The sequence below is a fragment of the Chiroxiphia lanceolata genome, chromosome 21 (genome assembly GCF_009829145.1).
Source record: "Chiroxiphia lanceolata isolate bChiLan1 chromosome 21, bChiLan1.pri, whole genome shotgun sequence".
NCBI classification, from domain to species: Eukaryota; Metazoa; Chordata; class Aves; order Passeriformes; family Pipridae; genus Chiroxiphia; species Chiroxiphia lanceolata.
The window spans coordinates 3400471-3424654 of NC_045657.1; the positions used below are offsets into that span (position 1 = coordinate 3400471).

Sequence of the window (24184 nt, forward strand, 5' to 3'; positions counted from 1 at the left end):
CCTTGGCTCCTTACCACAAATTGGGCCCCGAGAGCATCCTCACTCTCCCTGCTGTCACCAGAACAGTCTGGTTTGTGGGACATGGGGCCGTGTAAGGTCAGAGCTAAAAACTGGCTGAACCGAGCTCGTCTGGCTTTGAAACTCATGGTGAGCTCTTCTGATGTGCTTGAAGGAATCTCCTGTCAGTGGGACTCTTCCAAGGGGCAAGGGGCAGGAGAGGTGGGAATTTCCAGCGCAGAAAGATGGCACGGGCAGTTGGTCCCTAAAAAGAAACAAGATTTATCAGCACATGGAGACCAAACCCTTCCAGGCAGGGGTTAATCCGTGGGGTCTTTGGGGACCCACCTCCACCCTCCAGACAGCAGGAAATCGGGCACAGCACATTCTTTGCCATGAGGAGGGAAACAGTTTTGGAGCAGGAACAGACAGGCCAGAGCAAGCTTTTCTCATCCAACCGGAGTCTGACGGGAGGATCCAGTTTCAGAGGATTAGGTAATGTCTTTGGATCGCCCAGGAACCCACGTCCTGGTGTGTGTGCTCAGGCAGGGAGCTGGGAGGGGAGGCAGATGTTGATGGCCATGGACACACAGGAGCAGCCCTCCCTCCAAACCTGACCTTGTCAGCCTCCCTGCTCGGCTGTAGTGCGTGGGCTGGGATGGAACAGGGATGGGGCAGGGATGGAACAGGGATGGGGCAGGGATGGAACAGGGATGGGGCAGAGATGGGGCTGGGATGGAACAGGGATGGGGCAGGGAGGGAACAGGAATGGGGCAGAGATGGGGTTGGCATAGAACAGGAATGGGGCAGGGATGATGGGCTCTGGCTGGTGGCTGATGGGGGGCAAGAGACCCAGGGCAGGAGGACAGTGCCATTCCTCTCTGCTTTTGCTGTGGCACATCATGGTCACAGCCCATTTCACTGCCAGTCCAGGGCTGAGGAAAGGCTTTTCCCTCACTCTGGGCTGGTGGGACATGCAGGGACAAAGGTTTCCGCTGTCTGCAGTGTGTGGTGTAACCCTCTGCCAGGCTCTTCGAGGACACTGGAGATCATTTTCCCTGCCCTTGAGATGAAGCCCTGCAGCTCCTCCAGCCCCTCCTGGTGTCACAGTGTCCTCAGGGCCCCACCACCTTCCACTGATGGTGGCTGTGCCATACCCACCACAACCAGGACGAGTGGAAAGCAACCCCCTGAGCAGGCAGGAAGGGGCAGGGAGCCCCAGGAACAGACTCCAGCCTGCAAAATTCCCAAGCAGCAAAGCAGGAGGATGGTGGAAGGCTGTGAAGGGTGGGAACACTCTCCCCACTCTTCCCCTGGCTTGCTGGCCAACCTCGAGCCAGGCAATTCCCCCTCCATCCCCTCACCTCCCTCCTGGCTCTCTCCAGCTCTCCAGTGAGCTCACACAAGGCAGCTCCTACCTTGTGAAGGACGTGGCCCCTCTTATGACAAGGCAGGGTGCTTTTATGTTATCAATTAAAAGGTCCAGACAAAAGAACACCGAGAGCTGAGTCCTCAGGAATCACCGTGACTCAAACACAAGCTTTTTATAAGAAAATAAATTAAATGGCCTTGCTGCTTTACTCATCAGGCTGTTCTACCTTTAACAGCATCCCAGCAAACACTTGTGTCTTCATTTAATGCTCTTCACCCTAATACCCACCATAAAAGAAATTCAGCAAAAAGCCTGGCTGACAACTTCAGCGAATTTCCATTTGACCCTCCCCTTGGGTTTTGGGTTGAGTGTTGAGTGAATGAGCTTTAAAAGCATCTTTTCATTTAGTCTTCCACAGCAGAGAATCACCGAGCCAAGAATCATACCTCACTTTGTCAGAAGAAAAACAAGATGTGGGCTTAGTGGAATTGAGTTGCGTTGGAGCACGGTATGGAAAATCTTGCCTGTGAAGCCAAACAAGGTTTTCACTGCCAGTGTTGTAAGGGAGAGAGATGCAAAATTTTTGTGGCCAGTATTTCTCGCCTGTGCCTTGGGATCTCGAGCTCTTTGGAAATGAAAGATCCTCATTTTAGGCAATGCTTTGCTTGAAGCAGTTTGTTAACCCTTTGTCAGACTGCAAGGGAAGAGCAGAGCTGGTGCTTTGAGGGGGAAATGAGTTAAAAATACTTCAGATACAGTGTGTGGGCTGTTGATCTGTGCAAGTCACCTCAGCAAGAAATTTCAGTCAGGACAGAAGTTTCGGAGTCAGGGCAAGGAGGAGGGAAGAAGATGGGGGTGACTGATAGCAAAGCATCTCTCAGGGGCAGAAAGCTGCTTAGAAGGACCTGATGTTGGGCACCATGGAGCACAAAAGAGAGGGAGAGCTTTGCTTCCTGGTCTTTGAAGGCTTCCCGAATGATGTCAAATATATAGTATATATTGTTTCCTTCCAGTCTCGGGGCTGCTCAGAGCAGGGAAATGGGACCTGGACATGGGCGTGGGCATCCCGGGAAGGGGAGTGGGCATCCCAGGAAGGGAAGCGGGATCCCTGGCAGGGGAAGGGCATCCCGGGCAGGGCTCGCTCCGGTCGGGAGATGGCAGCAGCACTTTGCTCTTTGCTCGGACGGGCCACGCCGGCCCTCGGGGGCTCCCCAAGGCTCTGGCCCCGCATCCCCCGGGGGTCAGCCCCGCTCCGCGGAGCCGCTCGCCCGCCCCCGTCTGTAACCGCAGCCTCCCGCCCTGCTCATCCCCGCTCACCCACGCTCGCTCCAGCACACGAACCGCCCAGGACTTTCCAGAACGAAGGCCCACCTGGAAAAAGCTGGAGTGCAGCTCCCCTCCCCCCCCCCCGGGGACCCAAGGATGGAGAGGAAAGCACAGGGGCAAGGGAAAGGATCAGCTGGATCTTAGAGTGTCTCCACTGCTCGAACTCCCAAATTCTATTTGAAACAGAGTATGACCCTGGAATCCAGGTCCTCCGAGCTCTCCCAGTGCTCCCAACTGCTCCCATTTCCACCCACGCAGGGGCGAGGTAGCGAGGGTACCCTGGGACATGCCTGGGGGTGGGTGTCGCTGCGGCTTGGTGATGCCATGGGGACACCCATGGGAATGTCACTTGGAAAACGTGCCGCAGAAGGCCAAGGTGCCCTTTGCGGCCCCAGCGCGGGCGGGGGCTGCCCCGAGGGGGCACGGCGGGACCCCGACCCCGGCCCTGGGGCCAGCTGGGGTGAAAAGGCTACTTGAGAGAGGTCAGAAGGAGAAAACTAACCTGCTTTTCTTTGGCAATTATGAAGTGACAAATTACCAGTGAAAGAGCTCATCTGTCTGTATTTATTTGTAGAGCCCCTCCTCGCCACAAAAGCGAGGCACGGAGAGGGCCGGGATCACAGCCCTTCTCTTAAGGGTTTCAAAACACTCCGCTGACACCTCACTCCATCTCTGTCAGCACGGGGGATGCACAGAAATTAAGTGGCCAGACCGGTGCCACCAAGCAAAATGTATTTCCAAGAGTGAGCCCCCCGAGGATGCCCTGCCCCCAACCCCCCGACACAGCATCTTCCACTCTCCACCCCCTCAAGCACCCAGAGGACAAGGAATAGCATTTTGAAGGGGAAGCTGGAGTCTCCTCCTGATCCCACATCTCCGAGAGCTCAGGGTTTAAGGAAATCTGGTGTTAGGAGGCTCCTGAAAAACCACAGGGCTCCGAGCCCCTTTGTGTGCGCTGTCCCTGAGCTCCTTGTCTCCGTGCTGCTCACAGGGCAAGGGTGAATCCTGCGCACACCCAGCCCGGAGACACAACAAAAGCCCAAAGCCACTGCATGTGTGAGATGCTTAATTGCATTACAATCATCTTCTCTTATCAAGGAATCAGGAGGAGAGTCAAAACAGGCACTTTGATCCCCGCAGAAGCTGGAAAAACAGCAACGACTTGGCCAAACCATGTCCTCCCTCGCCGGCAGCAGAGGAGAGGGAGCAGAGTCCTTCCCCAGGTTTGGGGGGCTGGGAATGCCCCCCGCCTTTGGGGAGTGGGTGGCAGCAGAAAATGCAGCAGGAAAGACAGCAGCAACCAAAAAAAAAAAAAAAAAAAAAGAAAACCAGGGGCCAGCTTGGCTTTGCTTTTCTTTCTGTTATTAGCATCGTTAAATATAGAAGCAAACCCGATTTTCAAAGCAAAATGTGGTTTTGGAGCGCCGCGGGCAGCAGTGACCCCGGGCAGCCCGCGGAGCATCCCGGCGAGTGCTGCCCCACAGACCCCAAGGCGCTCCACCCGGGGGATGGAGGGACAAAAACCCTCCGGAAGGGAGGTAAATATTTACTCTCCAAACACAAACCGCTGCCCGGAGGTTAACGAGACACACAACCACCCTCTGCAGCGGGAGCCGGCAGATGGGAGCGTGGCCGGGCGGGTGCTCCCGGGTCCCTGGGGGCTCCCAAAATGGGGCAGGGAGTGGGAATGGGCAGCTCTGGGGAGCAGCAGGTCGCTGCCAAGGGGGATAACCCCCCGTGCCCCTTCCCCCGCCCTCCAAAAGCTTCCTCCCAGCGCTTCCCAAATGAAGAAATATCGCAGCCGAGCTGCAAACCCGGGGATCGTCACTAACCAAATTGAGACACTGATTTTCCGTCTCTATCTGACCGGCTCTGCAGCCGTCGGGGGAGGATTTATCTGCGCTGTAAACCCCAGAGCGAGTTCAATCTTGTTTGTACCTGGCAACAGACCCAGGTTAAGGGAAGGCCAGCGCTAGCGGCTCCTGCTCTCCCACCCACTGCTCCCAGCACCGCTCCTGCTTCCATGGGGTAACTCCAGCAGGGATGGGCGCTGGAAAACGCTCCGTACACACTCATCACCGGGCTGGGGGTGCTGCCCACTCTCCACGCTCCTGGCTCTGCCCAAAGCTGAGCACCGCCCGTGCTGCCACGGCACAGGGATCACCCTGGTGTGCCCAGGGCGGCCTTGGTCACCTCAGTGCCACCCAGGCAGGGACAGGCTGGCACCCGGCTGGCACATCCCTCTGCGGGTCCGGCCACGGGCATCCCAGCGGCCACAATGGCCACTTGTCCCACTGGAAGGGGAGGAGAACGGGAACGTGTGAGGGGGCAATAGGGTCCCCAGCAGGTTCAGCTGGAGATGTCAATGGGATGCGAAAATCACTCATGGAAAAACACCCGAGGAAAAGGAAAAACGTTCCTTGGCTGAGACTCGGGGTTCCCCCTGTGGTTCTGCCATGGGTGAACTGACTCCAGGCTGGATTTAGTCAGACTCGCAGTGAGAAGGAAGGATGGGGACCCCCCGTGGGGACAATCCCCCACCTGAATGAATAGTTCAGGACACACCAGTGAAGAACAAAAGAGGACTTGGACTGGGTTATATTTTAAAATGCTCATATATTTTCTCTTTTTTTTTTCTCCTTTTTTTTTCTTTTTCTTTTTTTTTTCTCATTTTTTTTTCCACAATTCTAATACAATTGTTCTCAAAATACTGGCGTTTCCAGCAGCAATTCTTCTTTTTTTTTTTTTTCTTTTTTTACCTTTTTTTTTTTTTTTAAAGTGAATAATAATATACGGTAGTGATTTCACAGTAAAACAGACCTGCGGGAACGCCGGATATACGTGACAAAAGACACCCCCAGACCAGCCCACGCCCTCCCTCCCCTCCCCCCCTTACCCCCCCCCCGAAAAAAATTTTGGAAGTGGGGGAAAAAAAAATAAAAAGTTCATTCAAAAAAATTATTTCAAAAGAGATTTCATATAAAGCCTTTAAAACACGGTCAGAAGTTTCTCCCTCTTCTCCAGATCCCTGTGGCTGAACATTACAGAGAGAAAGAGAGAAAGTGAGAAAAAATAGAGAGAGTTTATAACAATCTCTGTAGAAGAAACAAAACAATCCAGAAAGAAAATATCCAAGAATACGGTAAGGGATAAAATTACATTTGTACAAAAATAGATTTTAACTTTATTGATGCTTTAGATATTTTTTTTCCTTATGTTTTCTCTTTTTTTTTTTTTTGTCATTCTAAATTTTAATTTTTTTTTTTTTATCTATGCATCCCATAGCCAAGGCATCCATCACTAAGTATTGGGAATTGCTAAAGCTATTTTCTTTTTTTTACTCAAACCCACCTGCTTAAAAGAAAAAAAAAAAAAAACCAGAACAAAATAAAGCAGAACAAAATAGAACAAAAAGGCATCTTAAAATAGATGCAGTTCCTTTGCCTCGAGGAATACAGATCCAGATTTGGCATTTGCCAATTTGGAAAGGGATTTGGATACAATGGGAGCAAAAAAAAAAAAAAAAAAGAAAAGCAACAAAATAAAAAGCGAGGACAAAAAAATAGGAAAAAGAATCGACTTAAAACACAAAAAACCACGAAAAGTCTGTAATTGCTACAGTTATAATATCTGTATATGTGAGTGAGGGTATTTATACAGTGTATATATCTACAGTACATACATGTATACACACGCACATATAGCAACTTAAACCAGCTCCTGCACACTCCTCACTGATGGGGACAGCATCAGCTCTTGAGCCACATTCCTGCCAGCTCCAGCCTTTTTTAGGATCAGGAGCTGAGCCCAGGGCTCTCCTTCCCAGGGTGGAGAGGTCAGGGGGTGGTGTGGGTGTCGTACACCCGCGGCTGCTGCGGAGATGAAGGTCCTTCGCCCCTCCCTCCACGCCTGGGGGCCCCCCCCGGCCACAGAGCTCAGCATTCCAGCGCCCAGGAAACCTCAGCATCCTCATGGAGGGGCCTGGGATGTGCTGGATTCAGACTGGTTTGGGTTAGGGCTTGTGCTGGAACATGCACAGGCAGCCAGGGACAGCCGGGGTGGCAGCGGGTGGCTGAAAAGCTGATGTTTGTGCTATCTTTAGAAAATTAAAGATTGTCCCACCAACAAAAAGGAATTTAAACAAAACAAAACAAAAAAATAATTAGAAATAGATCACCCTAATCAAACCAGATTTTTCCAACAGTACTAAGATCTGGTTAATCAAAGTCCTACCTCTCTAGTGGATAATGTGCCTTTTTTTCTCCTCTAGCCATGTCTCACCTCTCCAAACAAGCACGTCCATACTCAGCGTTATTATGATGAGGACAACAACAACAAAAAAAGCCAAAAAGTGAAAAGAATACAAATGAAAGACTCAAACTCATGCAAAGCACGTTGCTTTAAGGCTGCTGTGGCGGATGTTATGGATGCACAAAAGCTTTTCCTTCCCTTGGGAAGGGCTGGGCTGGGAATGGAGGGGGTGGGGTGGGGCCTGGGGGTTCATCACCCGCGTTCCGGGAACCCCAACTCCCCTTCACCTGCTGAAAACTGAAATCCCAGGACAAGGCTCAGCCTTTCCCCAACCCCCCTCCACCACGGGCATGGATTGAGGCTGTGAGCTGCTCCAGCAGGGAAACTGAGGCACAGGAATGCACATCCTGATGGGAAGTCTGGAACCCGTGGAGCCTCCCCCTTGGCATCGCACTGCCTGTGGGGGATACCCCCTGCCCATGGCATTTTATCAGGGCAAATGCTAATGGGAATGGGATGGGATGAAGGAGGATGGGATGGGTAGGGTGTGACGGGATGGGATGAGATTGGATGACACGAGCTGGGATGAGACAGAACGAAGTGGAACAGGATGGGATGGAACATGATGGATTAAATGGCATGAGACGGGATAGGATGGGATGAGATGGGATGGGATGCATGAGATGGGATGGGGTGGGATGGAATGCAAGATGGGATGGAACGTGATAGAATGGAATGGGATGGGATGAAATGGGATAGGATGGGATGGGAAGGGACAGGATGAAATGGAATGGGACGAGATGGGATGGGACAGGAGCTCCCACCGTGCAGCCCAGCACCTTGCAGCCACCACAGCTCAGCACCCAGCACCAAGCAGCCCCTTCCAAGCCATCCAGCAGGAAAAAAAAGTGGTTCCACCCAACAGAGAAGGACAGCGGGTTTATTCCAGTGCAATATCCACCAACTTTCCCAAAGCATCCTCATCCTCTCTGGCAAGCAAGTTCCAGGCTCCTTTCTCCTGGAAGAGCCGGGCTGGGGGCTGCCCAGGGGCTGGGTGGGCTCCGGGCTGAGCTCCACTGGGAGCCAACACCTCCCTGCACCCCCCAAGGGCTGCGCCAGCCTCACGCTGGCAGGGAACAGCCTGCTCGTGTTTCCTGGCACCCTTTCCAGATTTCATCTCTCTTGCCTAGTTTTCTTGGCAAATTCTTGCAGGGTGAAGCTGTTTAATAATATTTTCGGCGGCATGCAGGCTGCTGGGGAAACACAGCCAAAACACTTTCCCTGCCGCTGCGGATTTGCCACTTCGGGCCAGCCTGAGGGGGAAGTTCTGACCTGAAATCCTGAGTGGTTTTTTTTAGCAGTGAGATGGCCTGCTGAGCTGCAGGGGATGGAGCTGGGGGCTCCAGCTGCCAGGCGGGATCACAACAGGCGGGTGGCAACTGTGTCCCCTCAGAACCAGAGGTGTGAGGTGGTGGGTGCTGCTCCACCCCCCTCTGGGCACCAAGGAGGTGTTTTCAACCAGCCACAACCCATGGGGAGCAAGAAGAGGATCTCTGGGAGCAAATACTTTGTTGTTTTAAAGCACAAGAGGACATGGAAGCGGTGGGGAAGCCCTTGGCCACAGGCCAACCACAGGCACCTCATTCTTGGCTCGCAGCACTTGTCCCACGGTGTGTTTGGGACAGTCCATCCTGCCAAGGGGAAAAAAACCCTTCCCAACATCCCTCACCGCTTGCTCTGCTTTGTTTTTTCTCTAACTCAAGTTTTTGGTGGGGCACTGGAGACACCTGATGAGGGTGAAATGATGCCTGGCTGACCTCTCGTCACACGCTCCCTGGGAAATCCCATCTTGTGGGGTGTGAGCACGTTCTTGGGACTGTGTCCCTAATCCCCAAAATCTTGTCCATCTCCCTGCTGTCACACCAAGACTCAAGGAAAGGACTGTGCAAAAGCCAAGGTGCTCTTGGTGCTCTCAGTATCCCAGACAGGAGAGGGGGTGGGTGGGTGCTGCCGTGTTCCCCACCCAGCTGGGACCTCTCAGCCCCCACATTCTGTGCCCGACGGGGGAGATTCAGGGGAGGGGGAGCCCTGTTCTTGCTTCACCACTAATTAACAGCTGCAATTAACCAGCCTGGCCAAGCACTCCCACTAATTGTTGCCTTGCAGTGTTTTGCATGGCTGAAACAACAGGAGCAGCCTCCTGGGTGAGCCAAAACCCCCGAGTGGGGTCATGCTGGGATGCTGGGGCAGTGCCAGGATATTGGGGCCATGCTGGGATTCTGGGGCCATGCCGGGATGCTGTGCTGAGGGCAGGGGTCCCAGCAGGCCCCCATGAGCTGGGGTAGGGCGATAGGGAGTCCCTGGCAGCCTTAAAGCAACTGCTCCAGCCGGCTCTTTCCGCGTGGGCAGCTCCACACCCAGCGCAGAGGCATCTTTGGGAAGAGCAGCGATGCCCAGCCGCCCTCTGGGATGGCAGAGGGGGATTTTTCAGGTGCACGCTCTGCACAGAGGGTGACCCAGCTCCCTGTGCCACCGGTTCCCGTGTTATTTAGGGGGGGGGGATTCAGCTCAATCCCAAATCCTCTGCTGTGAACTGGAAGGAGAAGGCTCTGTGCAGCCACGGGTGACTCATTCACGGGGCACGGCCGGGCCGCCTCTCCCTCCGCAAAGTAACTACCGAGACTACTAATAATAGTTAGAAACCAAAAATAGAATTCTTTTTTTTTTTTTTTTGGTTGGGTTTTTTTTTTTTTTCCTCTTCTCTTTTTCAAAAAAACTCCATCCTCTGAAAATAGCCAGCTGCAATCCGGCGAGTTCAGCCACTCCCCTCAGCTTGTCCAAACCCCACTGCCCCCGAAAGGGCTGGGACTGTCCCCGTCCCCGCTCCTGCCCCGGGGCACCCACGGAGGGGGTGGGTGGGTGGGTGATGCCAAGCCCGGCTGGTGGCTCATCCCAAAACTCATGGCACGGCGGGGGCCGGGCAGGGGGTGGGTGGCGAGCTCTCTCCGCTCCCACTTCTCTACATCTAGCGCAGGGGACCAGCGAGCAGGTCTGGAGATGCAGCAGTGACAGCAAACGGACAGGGGTGAAGGCGACGAGGAGGCGAGGACGGCGGGGGGTCCCCCCCCGGATCAGACGGTGCCTCCGGCGCTGGGGTGAGGAGGGAGGGACGGGCTGGGGCGGCGGCGGAGGAGGAAAGCGGAGGGAGGGGCCCCGCGGGACCCCCCGGCCGGGCGAGGGACTGACCCAGCAGCAGTTTCTCTAAGTCATTTGATGGGGCGCTTCCAGCATTTCCATCAAGAAGGTGTCGATGGGTGTGTCTCCTATTAGCTTGAAGAAGAAGAGGTGCTCCAGACATTTCAGGCCGATGGACCGGAGGGCTGGGAGGCGGAGCAGGAGCTTTGCAAACCTGGGGGACAGGAGACACGGCACGGTCAGACACCACCCCACCTCCAGCCCCGCTTCTGCCCAGGCCCCCAAAGCTCAGAAGGGCTGGGAGTCAGACACAACCTCCTGCTGCCAAAGACACGGGGCTACACCCAGAGCTGTGCAGAGAAATCATTAATTATGTCCCCAGCCTTGAAGATCAGGCAGCCACGGTGGATATCCACAACAAACAGTGCTGATAGCTGAGCTGGGAGGGGAAAACAAGAAATGAAAGGTCAGCCCCGGACTGGGGAGCACCACTGGCTCGGTGCATGTGCATCACCACCCAGTGAGCACCCTGAGGTGCTCGTGGGGTCCCCACACCACAGCCACGGTGAGGAGGCACCACGGGGCCAGCCTTGGCACAGGCAGAGGTGCAAACAGCTTCAGCAGCTGGATCTTTGGTCAGGGAAAAGGGCAAGCAGCCGGGAAGGGGATGGAGGAGATGGTGAGTGGCGTTAGCTGGCACTTGGCTTGGTGATGTCCCTTTCCTGCAGGCACTGGGCACCTCCCAGGCAGCTCCACCAGCCCTCACTGGGGCTGCTGGCCATCCCCAGCTGCAGCTGAGCCCTGGGGCTGTTGGCACAGCAGAAACCTGGCTGACAGATGGGCTGCAGGCACCTCGGGGGTGAAGCCAATGGAAGGAGACAAGAGCTTTGACACAGAAGTTGGCAGGAGCCCTGCAAACCATCCAGGACATGGGGTGCTCCCCTTCTCCAGGCCCAGTACGGAGCCCCAGCGGAACAAAAGCCCTTTCTCCCCAGCCTGCCCTGCCCAGAGTAGATGCTATCAGGTCACCCCTGTGATGCCAGCAAGAGAGCTGACAGGTAGAAGGACAGGCAGGAAGGCTGGGAAGAGCCAGGGGGGGCTGGAGAGAGCCGGCAGCACTGCAGGAGCCAGCTGGGATGAAGATGAGCCCGATGGATCCATACCAGGGAAAAGCTGCTGTGTGTTGGGCTCTGAGGTTGGCAAGAGGCTACAGAGCCAGGAGAGAGCCACCAGCTCCTGCAGGGTGCTTTGGAGCACCCTGGGGTGGCCCCACTCTGCCTGCTCATGCCCTGGGGTGCAGGCAGCAACTGGATCTCACCTCCCAGTACCACCTCCTGGTACAAAGCCCTTGAGTGAGTGATCCCCACACAGGAAAAAGCCCTTTAATGGCCAGGAGTGTAGTTGTGTAGTTATTTGCTTTCCCTGCTACAAAAAGCAGGGCTTGAACATAAGCAAAGACCCAGAGAGAAGGGGACCCTCCAGAAAACACACACACACACACAGACATGCACAAACACACAGATATTACACATGCATGCACAATTCTCTCTCCCTACTTTTTTTGGTGTGTTTTTTTTTTTTTTTTGCTGAGCTGGCGAGAACTGCTGGAGCAGAGCCAGGAAAAACAAATCAGTCCTACCATCCCATTCAGGAAGTTTCACTTTAAACCAAACCAGATGATGGCTCCAGCCCTCGGATATGTTTAACTGTGAGATAACCAGCCCCGAGCACAACGTGCCAGGGTTGGGGCTGGGAGGGGAGAAAACAGCCCTGATTCCTGACTCCCTGCGGCTGCTGGGTGTCACGTAGGCACCCTGTGGAGCAGCAGGGGCTGCAGGGGGGGGAGCATGGGTGGGTTTTTCCCAGGAATGCCTCTCTCTGCCCTGCTGCTGCAGAGGAGTTCTCTTTTGGTGTTTACATGGTGCTCCCAAAGCTCTTGCTGGCTGGGGACTCAGCTGAAGCCCTGCACTGGAAGGCACCTGGAGTGGTGGGAAGCCCAGCGATCCCACAGCGTGGAGCAGGGGAGGGGACCCGTCATGGCTCGAGCAGGAGTTTGCTCAACCACAGGAAGAACTTGTTTCCAGCCTCAGATGGTGATCACATTGTGCCATGAGACCAGGAGGATGGAGAGAGTTCCTGAGAACTTCGTTGAGCTCTTGTGCAACTCCGGACTCCCAGCCCACGAGTTAACCCTCCCGAGCCACCTGGGATTATTCCACCCCTGCCCTGCACCCAAGGAGACATGGGGTGAGGTCAGCAGGGCCCATCACGGCTCTCAGGACATCCCTCAGCACGCAAAACCTTTAAGGTCACCAAGGAAAGGTGTGGGGATCACACAAAGAGGTCCCCAGCCCAAGGTCAATCAAAGCCAGTGAGAGATTAAACTCCAGAGCTGCTGGTGCAGCTTCCGGACCTAAAACACTCCCTTACACATCACTGAGCGTGGAGGCAGAGCCCTGGGGAACTGGTTTGGACTGGTGGCTCAGTGACTGTGCTCAGTCATGCACAGCAGCTTGGCGGTGGTTTGGGTGATGAAGAACAGGGCTGTCCCTGTGACAGTCCCCTGCCCACCCCCAGCCCAGCCCCAGCCCAGCCCCTGTCCAGCAGCACGTGCAAGGGCACCACAACCTGTCTGTGGATACCAGGGAACAATCCAGGAGAGCTGCTGGCCATGACTCCCAAGGCAGCTCTCCCTGTTCCAGGTATGGCTGGCTGTGAGCACAGCTCTTCTGCTACACCACGACAACCAAAGTGCAGGCTCTGGCTCTGCATTTGCTTCAGAAATGCATTTTAATAACGCTTTCTGGGAGAGGAGTCAGCTTGAGAGTTGGCCTGGGGTCCGCACAAACCACCTGGGGGAGGAGAGGTAACCACCCCTGCTCCATGCACTGTGCTCATCCCTCACTTCCCCTCCTCACCACAACTCAAACGTACCCATTGACACCTTCACCCTCACTCTCCCTGCCACAAGCCAACCAAGAACACCCCAGAAGCCCCTGAACAACCCATCTTTCTTCATCTGCCAGCAGAGTGGTACCCAAAACGGGGAGGGAGGAAGGTCCAACATTACTTCTGAAGGCATGATCTGCCCACTGCATTCACTGCTGTGAGAGCTTCTTTTTTTTTACCCAGACACACAAGACCAGGAATGCAGGTGGGATGCAAATCCCAGTTGCTTGGGCTGTTCTTCCCAATATCCACGCACCAGTAGCAGTTTCCAGTGCTTTGCTTGCTTGCTCAAAAAACTGTCAGTAACTTAACTGGCAGTTGCCAGCTTCAGGCTGTAACTGGGAAAATGCGCCCACTCAGCTCCGGAGCGGTCCAGGAAAGCATTCCTAATTCCCCCTCCCATTCCCAGCTGGATTGGGGGAGGCGGGGAGGGGAGAAAAGAGCATCAATTGAGGCTTTCACTTCCCAGCAATGATGCTCATCTGCCACCGAAAATTAACTCCATGTGAGTCTTATTTTCGCTGTGGTTTGCTCTCCGTGGTTTCCAAAAGGGAAATGATACCCCCTTCCCACATGTGCTCATCCCACTGCTGCGGCCGCGGGAGCCAGGGCTCCTCAGGTCTGCCCACCTTGTCCTGGCTGTGATGGATTTACTGGCATGGGAATAAAGACCTCTCTGCACTGCACAGGGGGATTTTCTGAGGGTGTTCACAGGTAGAAATGAGGGGTTTATCTGCAGAGAATGTTCACTCCGAGCAGAGCTGGGAACAGAGAGCCCCAAACGGAAGGGACCCAGCAGCTGTGTGCCGGTGTGACCCCGAGGACATCCCTCAGACCTGCCTCAGGATGCAGCACCCTTTGCAGGGGGTTTCCCTGGGGTGTGAGGCTGCAGGAGGACGGGGCACAGGGGACTCACCTCCCGGGCTGGTCGGGGTATTTGTGTTTGCAATAAGCCTCTAGCGACGCGTACACCTTCTCCCGCAACGCCTCCACTTCGGCCGGGTTCGACAGACCCTTCGAGTCTGAAAGGCAACAAAAAGACCATCAGCCAAAAAATCTCCAGGTTTTCCAGGCAGGCAAGGACCCCCCCATGCACTCCCAGTTCCCTCCATCCCGCTCAGCACCACTAGACCAGGGCAGAGTGTGGATGCAGGGTCTGAGCCCTGGGTGTTTGGGGCAGTACCAAACAACTCCCGGGGAGCATTCGAGCCCTCAAAGGTTTGCCTTGTGACTACAGATCTGGTTTATTCCGCTTCATATCCCCACCCCAACCGTTTTGGCTCATTCCAGTGGTCCCTCACTTGAAGGGTTTCAGCCCCCCTCAAATCCTGGGCTTGTGGGATTTCTCCCTCCAGCACGAGCCCTGAGGTGGGGCTAAAGGAGAAGCCCCGGCTCTGGCAGGTCCCCCGTGACACAGCCAGAATCTGTTTTTAGTAGGGTGAAAGGGACAGTCAAGAAATCGATATCCCCAAGCACATGTGCCACGGGAACCTCTCCAGATTCCCCTTCTTTTACCATATACGGCTAATCCCAAATTACAGACAATAAATTACTGGTGATTACAAGGAGGGCAGGGAATAAAAAAAAAAAAAAAAAGCCAAGAAGAAAAACAAACTCAAGAAACAGCAATAAACCCTGCTGAAATGGCCTGGCCTGGGTTTGGTGGGAAAATCCAGGGAAGGAGCTGTGCTTGGGCACAAACTGTGCTCCTGAGAGGGCAGGGAAGGGAGGGGAGGGGTGGCTGTGGACGTGGAGGTCTATCCTTGGCTTCCATTTGATTTTTTGCTCTGGACTGACCTGCTCTAAAATACAGAGACACCCTCTGAGCAGAGCTGTGCAGGTATGTGCAGGCTGCCAGCTGGCTCCTGCTGCACAGGGATTTGCTCCCCAAAATGCTGGAGACAAGCCCTGGCACTGAACCTTCTTCTCTTCCCTTGGGCAGCTCGGGCCAGGGGGGAAAAGCGAGCAGCATGAACCTTCCTGGAGTCTGTGGAACCAAGCAAACTGCTGACAGATGTTCAAGTTCTTGTGTATTTTATGAGCACGTTTCATGTCTTTCACCCTCTCCAGGTCTGCGAAGGGCTTTTCCAGAAACACGGGTAATAAAACCCCCTGGATGATGAGATCAGGAAACAGAGACAACAATGTCCGTGCTCTGGCACTGCTCTAATCTGTACTTTTCTCTTAAAGGATGTCTACATTCAATTTTGCTTCGATTCAGGGATAATTCCCTCATGCACTAGAACTTTCTTCTCACAGAGTCACTCTAAAAGGGGGGCAAGCTGAGAGGATGAGGGGGAATGGCTGTTAAACTGAAAGACAGCAGGCTTAGACTGGATATTAGGAAGAAATTCTTCCCTGTGAGGGTGGTGAGACACTGGAACAGGTTACCCAAAAAAGTTGTGGCTGCCCCTGGAAGTGTTTAAGGGCAGGTTGGACGGGGCTTGGAGCAACCTGGGACAATGGAAGGTGTCCCTGCCCATGACAGGGGGTGTGAAAGGATGAAATTTAAAGTGCTTCCAACTCAAACCACTCTGTGATTCTGTGAAAGGGAGGAATGGAGAACAGCACTGGTATGGATCCAGATCCACCCCTGACCTGCACAGGACATGCCTGTAAGGTGGCAGAGCCTGTGCAGCACTTAATTCAGCTTTCATCCTTGCCTCTCTTCCTTCTTGCCCTGTCCTTGGTAATGGGGTGCCCTGAGCTACTTGCAATGGAGATTTATAGGGAAGAAGAGGTGCCAAAAGGACAGAGCATCAGCCAAGAGGGCACAGGAGAGAAGATACAGTCATGTACCAGGGTTGAAGAGGACAATGGCTCGCAGGCAGCCCAGCTCTGTCTTGTCCATCAGCATGTCTCGCATTTTTGACACGAGTTCTGTCAATACTCTGCAAAGGACACAGAAATCACAGGCGTCAGTGTTAAAGAGAAATGAGAACACCCAGGTGTCAGAGCCAGAGTGAGTTCCTCCGGTCACAGTTAGTGAAGTCAGGGGATGGTGCTCGCTTGTACCAGCTGAGGATGTGGCCTCATCTTCCTCCTCTATCAAAAATAGCTCATTAGGAACACCAATAGTTCCCTTGAGGTACAACAGGGGCCATAAAAACTGGCTTCATCCATTCACCGAGAGGCTTTGGCACCTGAGAAAGCTGCCTAAAAATAAAAAATAATAATAAAAACCCACCCCAACAGGTACCTAAAAGTAATTTCCTCTGCCGGTAATTTTTATTGCTCCCTTCGCTCCTACCGCAGGTGCCGGTCTTGAAATATTTTCCACTGATTGCCCAGTTTTTCATGTTAGATCCTGCAGGGAAGTCATGATCTTGCACTTATGACCTCACAGGAACAAATGATGTCACCCAGGTCTGAAGAACAATTTCCTCGCAAGGCACAGCACCAAAGGTGATTTGCTTTCAACTAAGTCGCCTCAAGACGAGTGTCAGGCAGAGAAATCGGCATTTCAGCGGCGTCTGGAGCCACTCTCTGGGTCAAACACCCTGGAAGTCTGGCTTTAAAACACCTTCCCAAAGCATGAGATTAAAGAGCCCTCGGGACACGCATGTGGAACCTGCTGAGTATTTTTGGTGCCTTTTCATTGTGAAAATAAAATCACGTCTTGGTCCAATTAAAGATGAAAAGAAACAATGGAGTGGCCTCCTCGTAACATTAGAAGGCATCTGGACCCCATGAAAGAGGCTTTGATTTGCACTGGGCAGCCTTCTCCCTGTTCTGGGCTGTTGGGTTTTGCAGGTTTAAGAGGAGGATTTAATGTTGTTGCCTGCAGCAGGGACCACAACACTTCCATGCACGCCATGGGATGGACACCCTCATCCTGGGCTCCTCCGAGGTTGCAACGCGGGGAACAGAGGCAGTTTGGTGCAGAGACAGAGATGGGGATGTCCAGGCAAGGTGTTTTGAGATGCAATCCATCCATCCATCCATCCATCCATCCATCCATCCATGCATCCATCCATCCTCCCTCCCTCTGCCCACCTGTCGAAGATGGCCCCGACGCCAGCGCTGTGTGCGCTGTTCCGGTGCACGTGGAGCCCGGTGGCTAAGAGGATCCCGTCTTTCACAGCTATGGAGCGGTGGGAGAAGGAGGCAATTAGGAGCTCATTCCACCCTGGGGAGGAGAGAACAACCAAGGCTGCAGGTTAGAGCCACCTCAGCAGGTCTGGGAATCAACATCACCTCCCCAGCGCTAAAAGGAGGAGGAACGTGGTGGAGGAACGTGGCTGGATGTGGGAAGGGAGAGGGGAGCCAGCCTTTTCTTGGATGTCAGGGAAGGAAAAAACCATTAAGAAACAAATGCACTAAAAATATAACGCTAATAAGGGAAGCAGTTTCCTCTATAAACCGTGCAGACACGGCAGCAACCAGCTCTGCCTGCTCCTCTCGCTGTGAACCTCCGTGTGGGTGTGGAGCCCTGTGCTCCCCTCTGCCCTCACCCGCTGCCTCCCAGCACTTCCACACCTATCAACGCTTTCTGTCACTTAATTGGGCTCATTTTCAGGCCATAACAGGGCACGAAAGTTCATTCACCATCATTCAGCTCTGTAAAAGGGACCAGGAAAACTCTGTCTGGTGGGTTTGCTGCTTCTGCCATGTAAATACTGGGAGGGATTGTGTCTGCTCTCTGCACCGGGGTGTCCCACATCCATGACTGCTCCATGAACTGCTTCCACAGCTGCTTGGAAACCAGCTTTTAGTCTTATTATCTACTGGACATGTTATTTTGGGATATAGGAAACACATCCTCTGAGCCCAGACCTAGTTACAGGGAAGGGAAGGGAGATGGAACCTCCCCACCTTCCAGCTCCCCTTCCCAATCCAACACCCCTTTAAATTCCTAAATCCATCACAGGCTCAGTTCAAGAATGCCTGAAACAAAGCCACAACCAGAGGACGTGCTGCAAAGTTTGAAGGGTGGAAATTTTGGTGACTTTCAACCAAGGAGCAGCATTTTTGGGAAGAGAAGATGGTTCTTCTGCAACACCTGTCACGTGGCTGATTTACCCAGCCAGAACATGGCTCTGGAGTTCAGAGCACAGGCTGCCTGGCAGGGTCCAGAAACATCAGGATATTTGGCTTTAGAGTCTTTTTTTCCCAGTCTGGAAAAGCAACACAACAATCCTTCACCCCTCCTGCCACAGGAACACGTCGTGTCTCACTGACTGAAATAAACACAAGGTCCATGTGTGCTGTATTTACCTACTGTTGGAGCCATGGGTTGTGCCATTAGAAATGTTGACAAGGAATAAAGTTCACTCTTTCCTAAGTGGCCACAGGATGTTTCCACCCCAATCACGGGAACGTTTATTTGGCTATTTACTGGGTGAGGCCTGGCACTTTCACAGGGATTGCAACACTGTGAAACCCAAGGAGAACGGAGGAGAAGATGTGGGACTGCACCAGGAGCCTGAAGAAACTGTGTTCCCTGGGTGAAGAGGAACTCCCAGAGCCAGACCCACGGGAAGGTGCCAGGGGTGCCTCCCACCAGCCATCACACACAGACCCACGGCAGCTCCACATGCAGCTCCAACCAACAAAAACCAGAGCTGGCTCACAACATCCATTCCAAGCTGGGCTTATTCCAGGGAAGGAGCACTGAATTAATCAACATCCTTCAGCTGAATTATTCCCATGTAGAGCTGGGATGTTCCAGCTGAAACGGGGAAGCTGTTTCTACACGGTCCCTTCACCAGAACATCCCCAAAGAGCTCACAAAATAGAGACAGGCAGGAAATATTAGGTGTAACCACAGGCAGAAAATTTGAATTAAGAGACCAAACAAGTCTACTCCAAGATTTTTGCATTTGAGCCCAAGCTCTGGAGAAGCAGAGCAGATTTCTTCAATTTGTGTGACTCCTTCCTCACCACACAAGGTGGCTGTGCAGCCTCCAGGGATGCTTTGGCTCCTCTGGGATAGGGAAGGCACCTTGGCAGCGCACTGACCATCGTGACAATCCATCTCACTGCCAAGCTTCCCCACCAGCCCCACAAAACCAACTGCAGCTGCAGAGATGTAATGCTCAGCATCCTCTGCCAGGCTGAGAAAACATCAGGCTATTCCTGTCTCAGCCCTAGCAAGCTTGGAAACGAGAAAACACGGGGAAAAACAGGCTTAAAAAAGTCAGGTTCCCTTCCCCTCCAAAAAGCTCAGAGAGGGAAATATTTTTAAATGATTCAGGATCTGAGGAGAGCTGCTGCCAGCCCATCCAGCACTGCTCCTCCAAAGATGTGTGCTCCACTTCTTTTGCCTCCCAGGATGCATGACTGAACCTGACTGACGCTCTTAGCTGAATTTTAATACCTAAATATTTCATGGGCAGCTGTTCTCAGCAGGCCGCTCTCCACACTCAATAATACATAGAGCCACTGGTTAAAAGACTTGGGGGAGGTTATCTGAGGCCCTGGCAGAGACACTCAGAGCAGGGAGCCCACTGGAGCTCCCGTAGGTGCTCAACAACCACGTTCCCATGGGGTTAGAGCCACCACGAAATTTGGGATGTGATGGGGTCTGCAGCCCCTCTGCTCCTGCCCATGGAGTGGCCCCGAGGGGGAGAACATCAGGTCAGGAACATTCAGCTTCCATTAGCTGCCCTCTAAAGAGAAAGGAAAACCTGGAACTGTTGTTGTGGGTTTTGGTCCCTCTTCACCAATGGAATCTGGTCTGAATCCAGCTCTTCCCTGAGATATTTGCAGGAAGCTCTCAAAGATTCCTGCAGAGATGCTTCCCTGCTCATCCACTCTCACGAGAGGCTCTAGAGACTCTCTTCAAAAACACATTTTTGTACGTTCCATAGAGGGCCTGGAGCCAGCTCTGGCAATACTCACACCCATGGAAAAGCCAGAGGAGCACCTTCACCAAGGGGTTGCAGGAGTTATCCTGGGAGGGTGCAGGACCTGGCCAAGTCTGCAGAGAGAATAACCCCTCCAAAACTTCCATTCCCAGACCACTAGATGAACTGTGACTATAAAAATCCCCTTTCAGTAAAATAAGTGGAAAACACACACCAGTGAACAGTGTGACTTCAACAACCAGACACTCTTGAGGTCAAGGATGTCAGAGAGGTTGTGAGGGGAACGGGGTATCTGTGTGTAGGGCCAAGGTACTGGCTGATAGTCAATAAAAAGTTGCACAAAGTTTAAAGATTCGTGCACTTGGGCTACAGTCAGCCTTAAAAAACAGAATGGCAGCTAGAGTTGGTGTGGTGGGAATGGGAAAACACTGATCCCATCACCTTCCTACCCTGGAGTCCCTACAGCTTCACCTGAAGCAACCTGGACAGACCTTGGACCAGAAGAGTTCTAACAGTTCTTATGTTTTGTGTTGATGTGAATACCTTGCACTTCGTTCTTACAACACTTTTCTGCCCAATTTCATGGGGATTTATTGGGGGGGGGGACACATTTTCTATGGTAAAAAGTCAGAATGCTGCCATCAAGGTGGATCAGCAGCATCTTCTCTACAGAGACTTGAGGTCAGAAGGGTGCAGAGAGAGGAGCCACACTCTGCAGGCTTCTCTCCTTTTGAATTCCCTACAAAAGCGAATTTTGGGGAAACAACAGGAACTTTTAAAACTGCCAGGGACTTCAAAGTCCCCAGCTTACAAAGAGCTTCATGCCTAAAACACATCCTCACTGAGCTCTGCTCTTGATTTCTTGCCCTCCACGATCTTTGTACAGCAGCAGGGGCTTGAATTCACTCGACGGGGGAAGACCCTTTTTACAGCAAACTGCTTTCCACCTCCCAAATCCTGCAGCCCCCCTGCTGAACAAGGAAATTTAAAATAAGCCCAGAGAATTTTATTTTCATCTTGGTGGGTGGGAGAAGGAGGGCGATATAGTTTTCTCCCCTTTCTGGTTTTAATTATGATCAAACATTTTAGCTGGGTGAAATTTCATGGAGGCCCAAGCCCACTTGGTCTCTCAAGTCTCAGTCTGGGAGGAAGGCAGAGTGTTAAGTCTCTTGGTTTAAATCACCCAGCACCTATCTCTGAGCCCCTCACTCATGAGAGATGAAGCCAGGCCATTTTTCAGCTGATTGGCAGCTGGTGCCACGTTCTGGATCCCATTCAGCAACACGTGTCCCTTGGGGCTTTTTAAATCCTATTTAGAGATTGGACGGTCAGAGGCTGTTACTCAGAATCAGTTAAAGGCTTTCAAAGCTGCCAGGACCTAAATCTAAGGGCAGTACCTGTCCCAGTGAGGATGCAGCACTCCCATCCCACTCACCTGCTCGGAGCAAGATGACCTGGTCGTCCAGGGGCAGCTCGGAGAAGTGGGGGATCCTCTTGGCCCACTCCACCAGGGTGAAGAGCTGTTTGTCTGCTGCCTGGCATATGTTCGTCACTGGGTCATTGGGCTGCCAGGAAAAAGAGAATGGAAAGGCTTGGAGAAGGCAGAGCAAGGAGAGGAGAGGCTGGAGCAGCAGCTGAAGGGGTTTTCTGCCTCCCTGCCACCCCCGAGGTGGATGTTATCAGTCACAGGGAGAGGAGGTGATTTGGCTTCTCCACCACACGGGTTTTAATAGTTTTTAGCAAGCTCCAAAGCAGGAATTGGGAGTGCTGAGAACCAATATCCATCACACTGACTGATGAATCAAAGGACCTCCAGCCCAGGGAAGGGCAGGCTCCCCATGCCAGCATCTCCCAGCTCGATAAACCAGCACCAGAGGGGGCATTACAGAAAAAAAGAGAAAACCCCTTTCCTTTGAAATATTATCCAGTAACAAAAACCATCTGCTCTCAAGGAGGACAGTCAGCCTAAACACACCAAATCCCTGTTTAAAGGAACTGCTAACAGCTCAAGTGGGCTTGTGATTAGGAACTGGAAGAGCCTGTCTAACCCTGACTGAGGCAGAGCTCACTGGTACAAGTATGTGTGTAGGGTTTACCCCTCTGGACAGGGATGTATGAGCCCTTCCACATCTCCCACTGTAATCCCTGCTGATATCCAGCAGCCTGGATTGTACAATTATTTTTCTTCCATGTCCTTAAAAGAGCAGTTTCCAAACCAGAAGGAGCAGTGTTTACTTCACCCCTGGACTGCAGGGGGAACGGGGTGTGAATTCAGAGGCAGAGCAGACACGACCACCAGTGTAACCTCTCCCCCTGCAAGGCCATTCCTCACCACTTCGTGCCACAGCAAACCCCTCTCCCAGGCTGGACAAACAAGGGTCACGCTGCTCAGTCACCCTCCTGCCCTCCACAGCCTTGCCCCAGACCCTGGCCCAGCCCTCTCTGCTGTGCCCTGGCAGCAAACCCAAACTCTCTGCCTCATGGCCACCATCTCCCATTCTCCAGGCTTAAAATAACCAGGATCTGGCAAGCTCAGGGCACTCGCCTTTGAGGTATTTTCAGCTGTTGCCTGCAGAGATGGATGGGCACGGGCTGGCACTGCCGTGGGGAGACGGGCCCCCCTGCTCTGCCCCTCTCCAGCAGCTCCCTGAGGGGTGCAAGGGTAGGGGAGTCTCACTGCCAGGGAGCTGAGGCTCTCCCCTGGGGAGGGAGATGTGAGCAGGGATGGGGCTTTTACCTGGCAGAGGGAGAAAAGATGGGATTTCCTGTGGACAACTGGAAAACGCTAAACTGGGTGTGAGGAGGAGGTGTGAGGAGGAGCTTTGCAGGGTTGTTTCGCTGGAAACACAGGGAATGTTGGCATTTAGAGGCGTTTTCAGGAAGGGTGAGAAGGAACACCTGTGGTGCAGCCTACAGGAATGTCTCCAACCTCAAGCCACCTCAGTTTGGTCAGCTGGAGCAGCCAGGTGGAGAAACCCAGCATCCTGGCTCCTGTGGGATGGGGATGGAGCCCTGTGTGCCCCAGAGGGGACATGACTTATGGGAGAGCCCATGCTCCAGCACAACCTGACCCAGCATGTGCCTGCACAGCCCCACAAAAGGGGTATTTTAGGCAAGTAAGATGTTTTTGCCAAAGCTTTTAGCAGGGGTGGCTTCTGGGCAGGTTGTCACCATCTCTAGGACCCACAAGGTGGGCTGCAGGTGCTCCAGCCCAGGCTGTCACTGGGGCTCTGTGGGCAGCACAAGATGTACCCAACCTCTGGTGCTCTGTCCAAAGCCTCAGCGAGGGGCCCAGCCTTTAATTACACCTCAGATGGCAATTCCTGGAACCACCACGGCACTTCCTGGCAGAACTTAATCACAGTAGAGTGAGAGGTAGCTAAAAGTATCCTCCCTGCAGATCCAGAGGGCCCTGCCTGGGCACAGAGGGGCTGGAAACCCTCCCTGTGCACGGAAAGCAAATCCCCTCCTGCAGTAAATAGCAAGGGCAGGGTGCTGGAGTGTGACAAAATAAAAGGGTACTTGATCTCCTTGGAAAACTGGAGCTTGGAGGCATCTTCCAGAAACTGGTGACTTGAAACCAGACATCAAAGGCCAATTAAGAGCTAATGGGGATAACACCTCTCAGTTACACACTTCGCCTTTCAGCAGCCAGGCGCCCATCCAAGGTGGTGCTTCCACCACAGGAGCACAGATTCCCAGCAGCCAGGGACATGGGGCAGAGGAAAACCCATCCTCACTGTCCAGGGACAGGTACCTGCTCCAAGAGCAGCCAGGGAACCATGGCACAAGGTGACAGTCACAGGCATGAGAACACGCAGTGACAGGACAAGGGGGAATGGATTCAAACTGGAAGAGAGTAGGTTTAGATGAGATATTAGGAAAAAATTCTTTCCTGTGAGGGTGGTGAGGCACTGGCACAGGTTGCCCAGAGAAGTGGACGACCCATTCCTAGAAGTGTTCAAAGCCAGACTGGACAGGGCTTGGAGCAACCTGGGCTAGTGGAAGGTGTCCCTGCCCATGGCAGGGGTGATCTTGAACTTTCCAACCCAAACTACTCTATGATTCTCTGTGGGAGAGGAGGGTGTTAACTCCTACATCACCCTGTCACCTCCATCCCAGCCTGGCATGGCCAGGTGGAAATGTCCTTGCAGGTCACCAGAAGCATTCAGTGCAGATGGACTAAGGTGCAGAGGCACAAACCAAAGGACCCAACACACCAGGCTAACAGCAAACAGCTTGTGCTTTACCCCCTGTCTATCAGGGACTCGACTTGTCTGCCTTT

General features: G+C 53.2%; 1 protein-coding gene across 2 annotated transcripts in view; it reads right to left on the reverse strand.

The window, feature by feature from the left end:
* Positions 1-5427: 5427 nt before the first annotated feature.
* The window catches only part of RXRA (retinoid X receptor alpha), a 106235-nt gene continuing 87478 nt past the window's right edge, over positions 5428-24184 (reverse strand). Inside the window, exons 6-11 of one of the 2 annotated variants that reach the window (XM_032708163.1) lie at positions 21335-21464; positions 17087-17219; positions 15890-15981; positions 14007-14112; positions 10193-10355; positions 5428-8637 (exon numbers count right to left, since the gene is read on the reverse strand). In XM_032708163.1, the coding sequence (XP_032564054.1) occupies positions 10208-10355; positions 14007-14112; positions 15890-15981; positions 17087-17219; positions 21335-21464 (609 nt within the window). In that variant the 3' untranslated portion in view covers positions 5428-8637; positions 10193-10207. Of the gene's footprint in view, positions 10356-14006; positions 14113-15889; positions 15982-17086; positions 17220-21334; positions 21465-24184 lie in introns of both variants that reach the window. The other variant, XM_032708162.1, reaches the window with a different exon arrangement.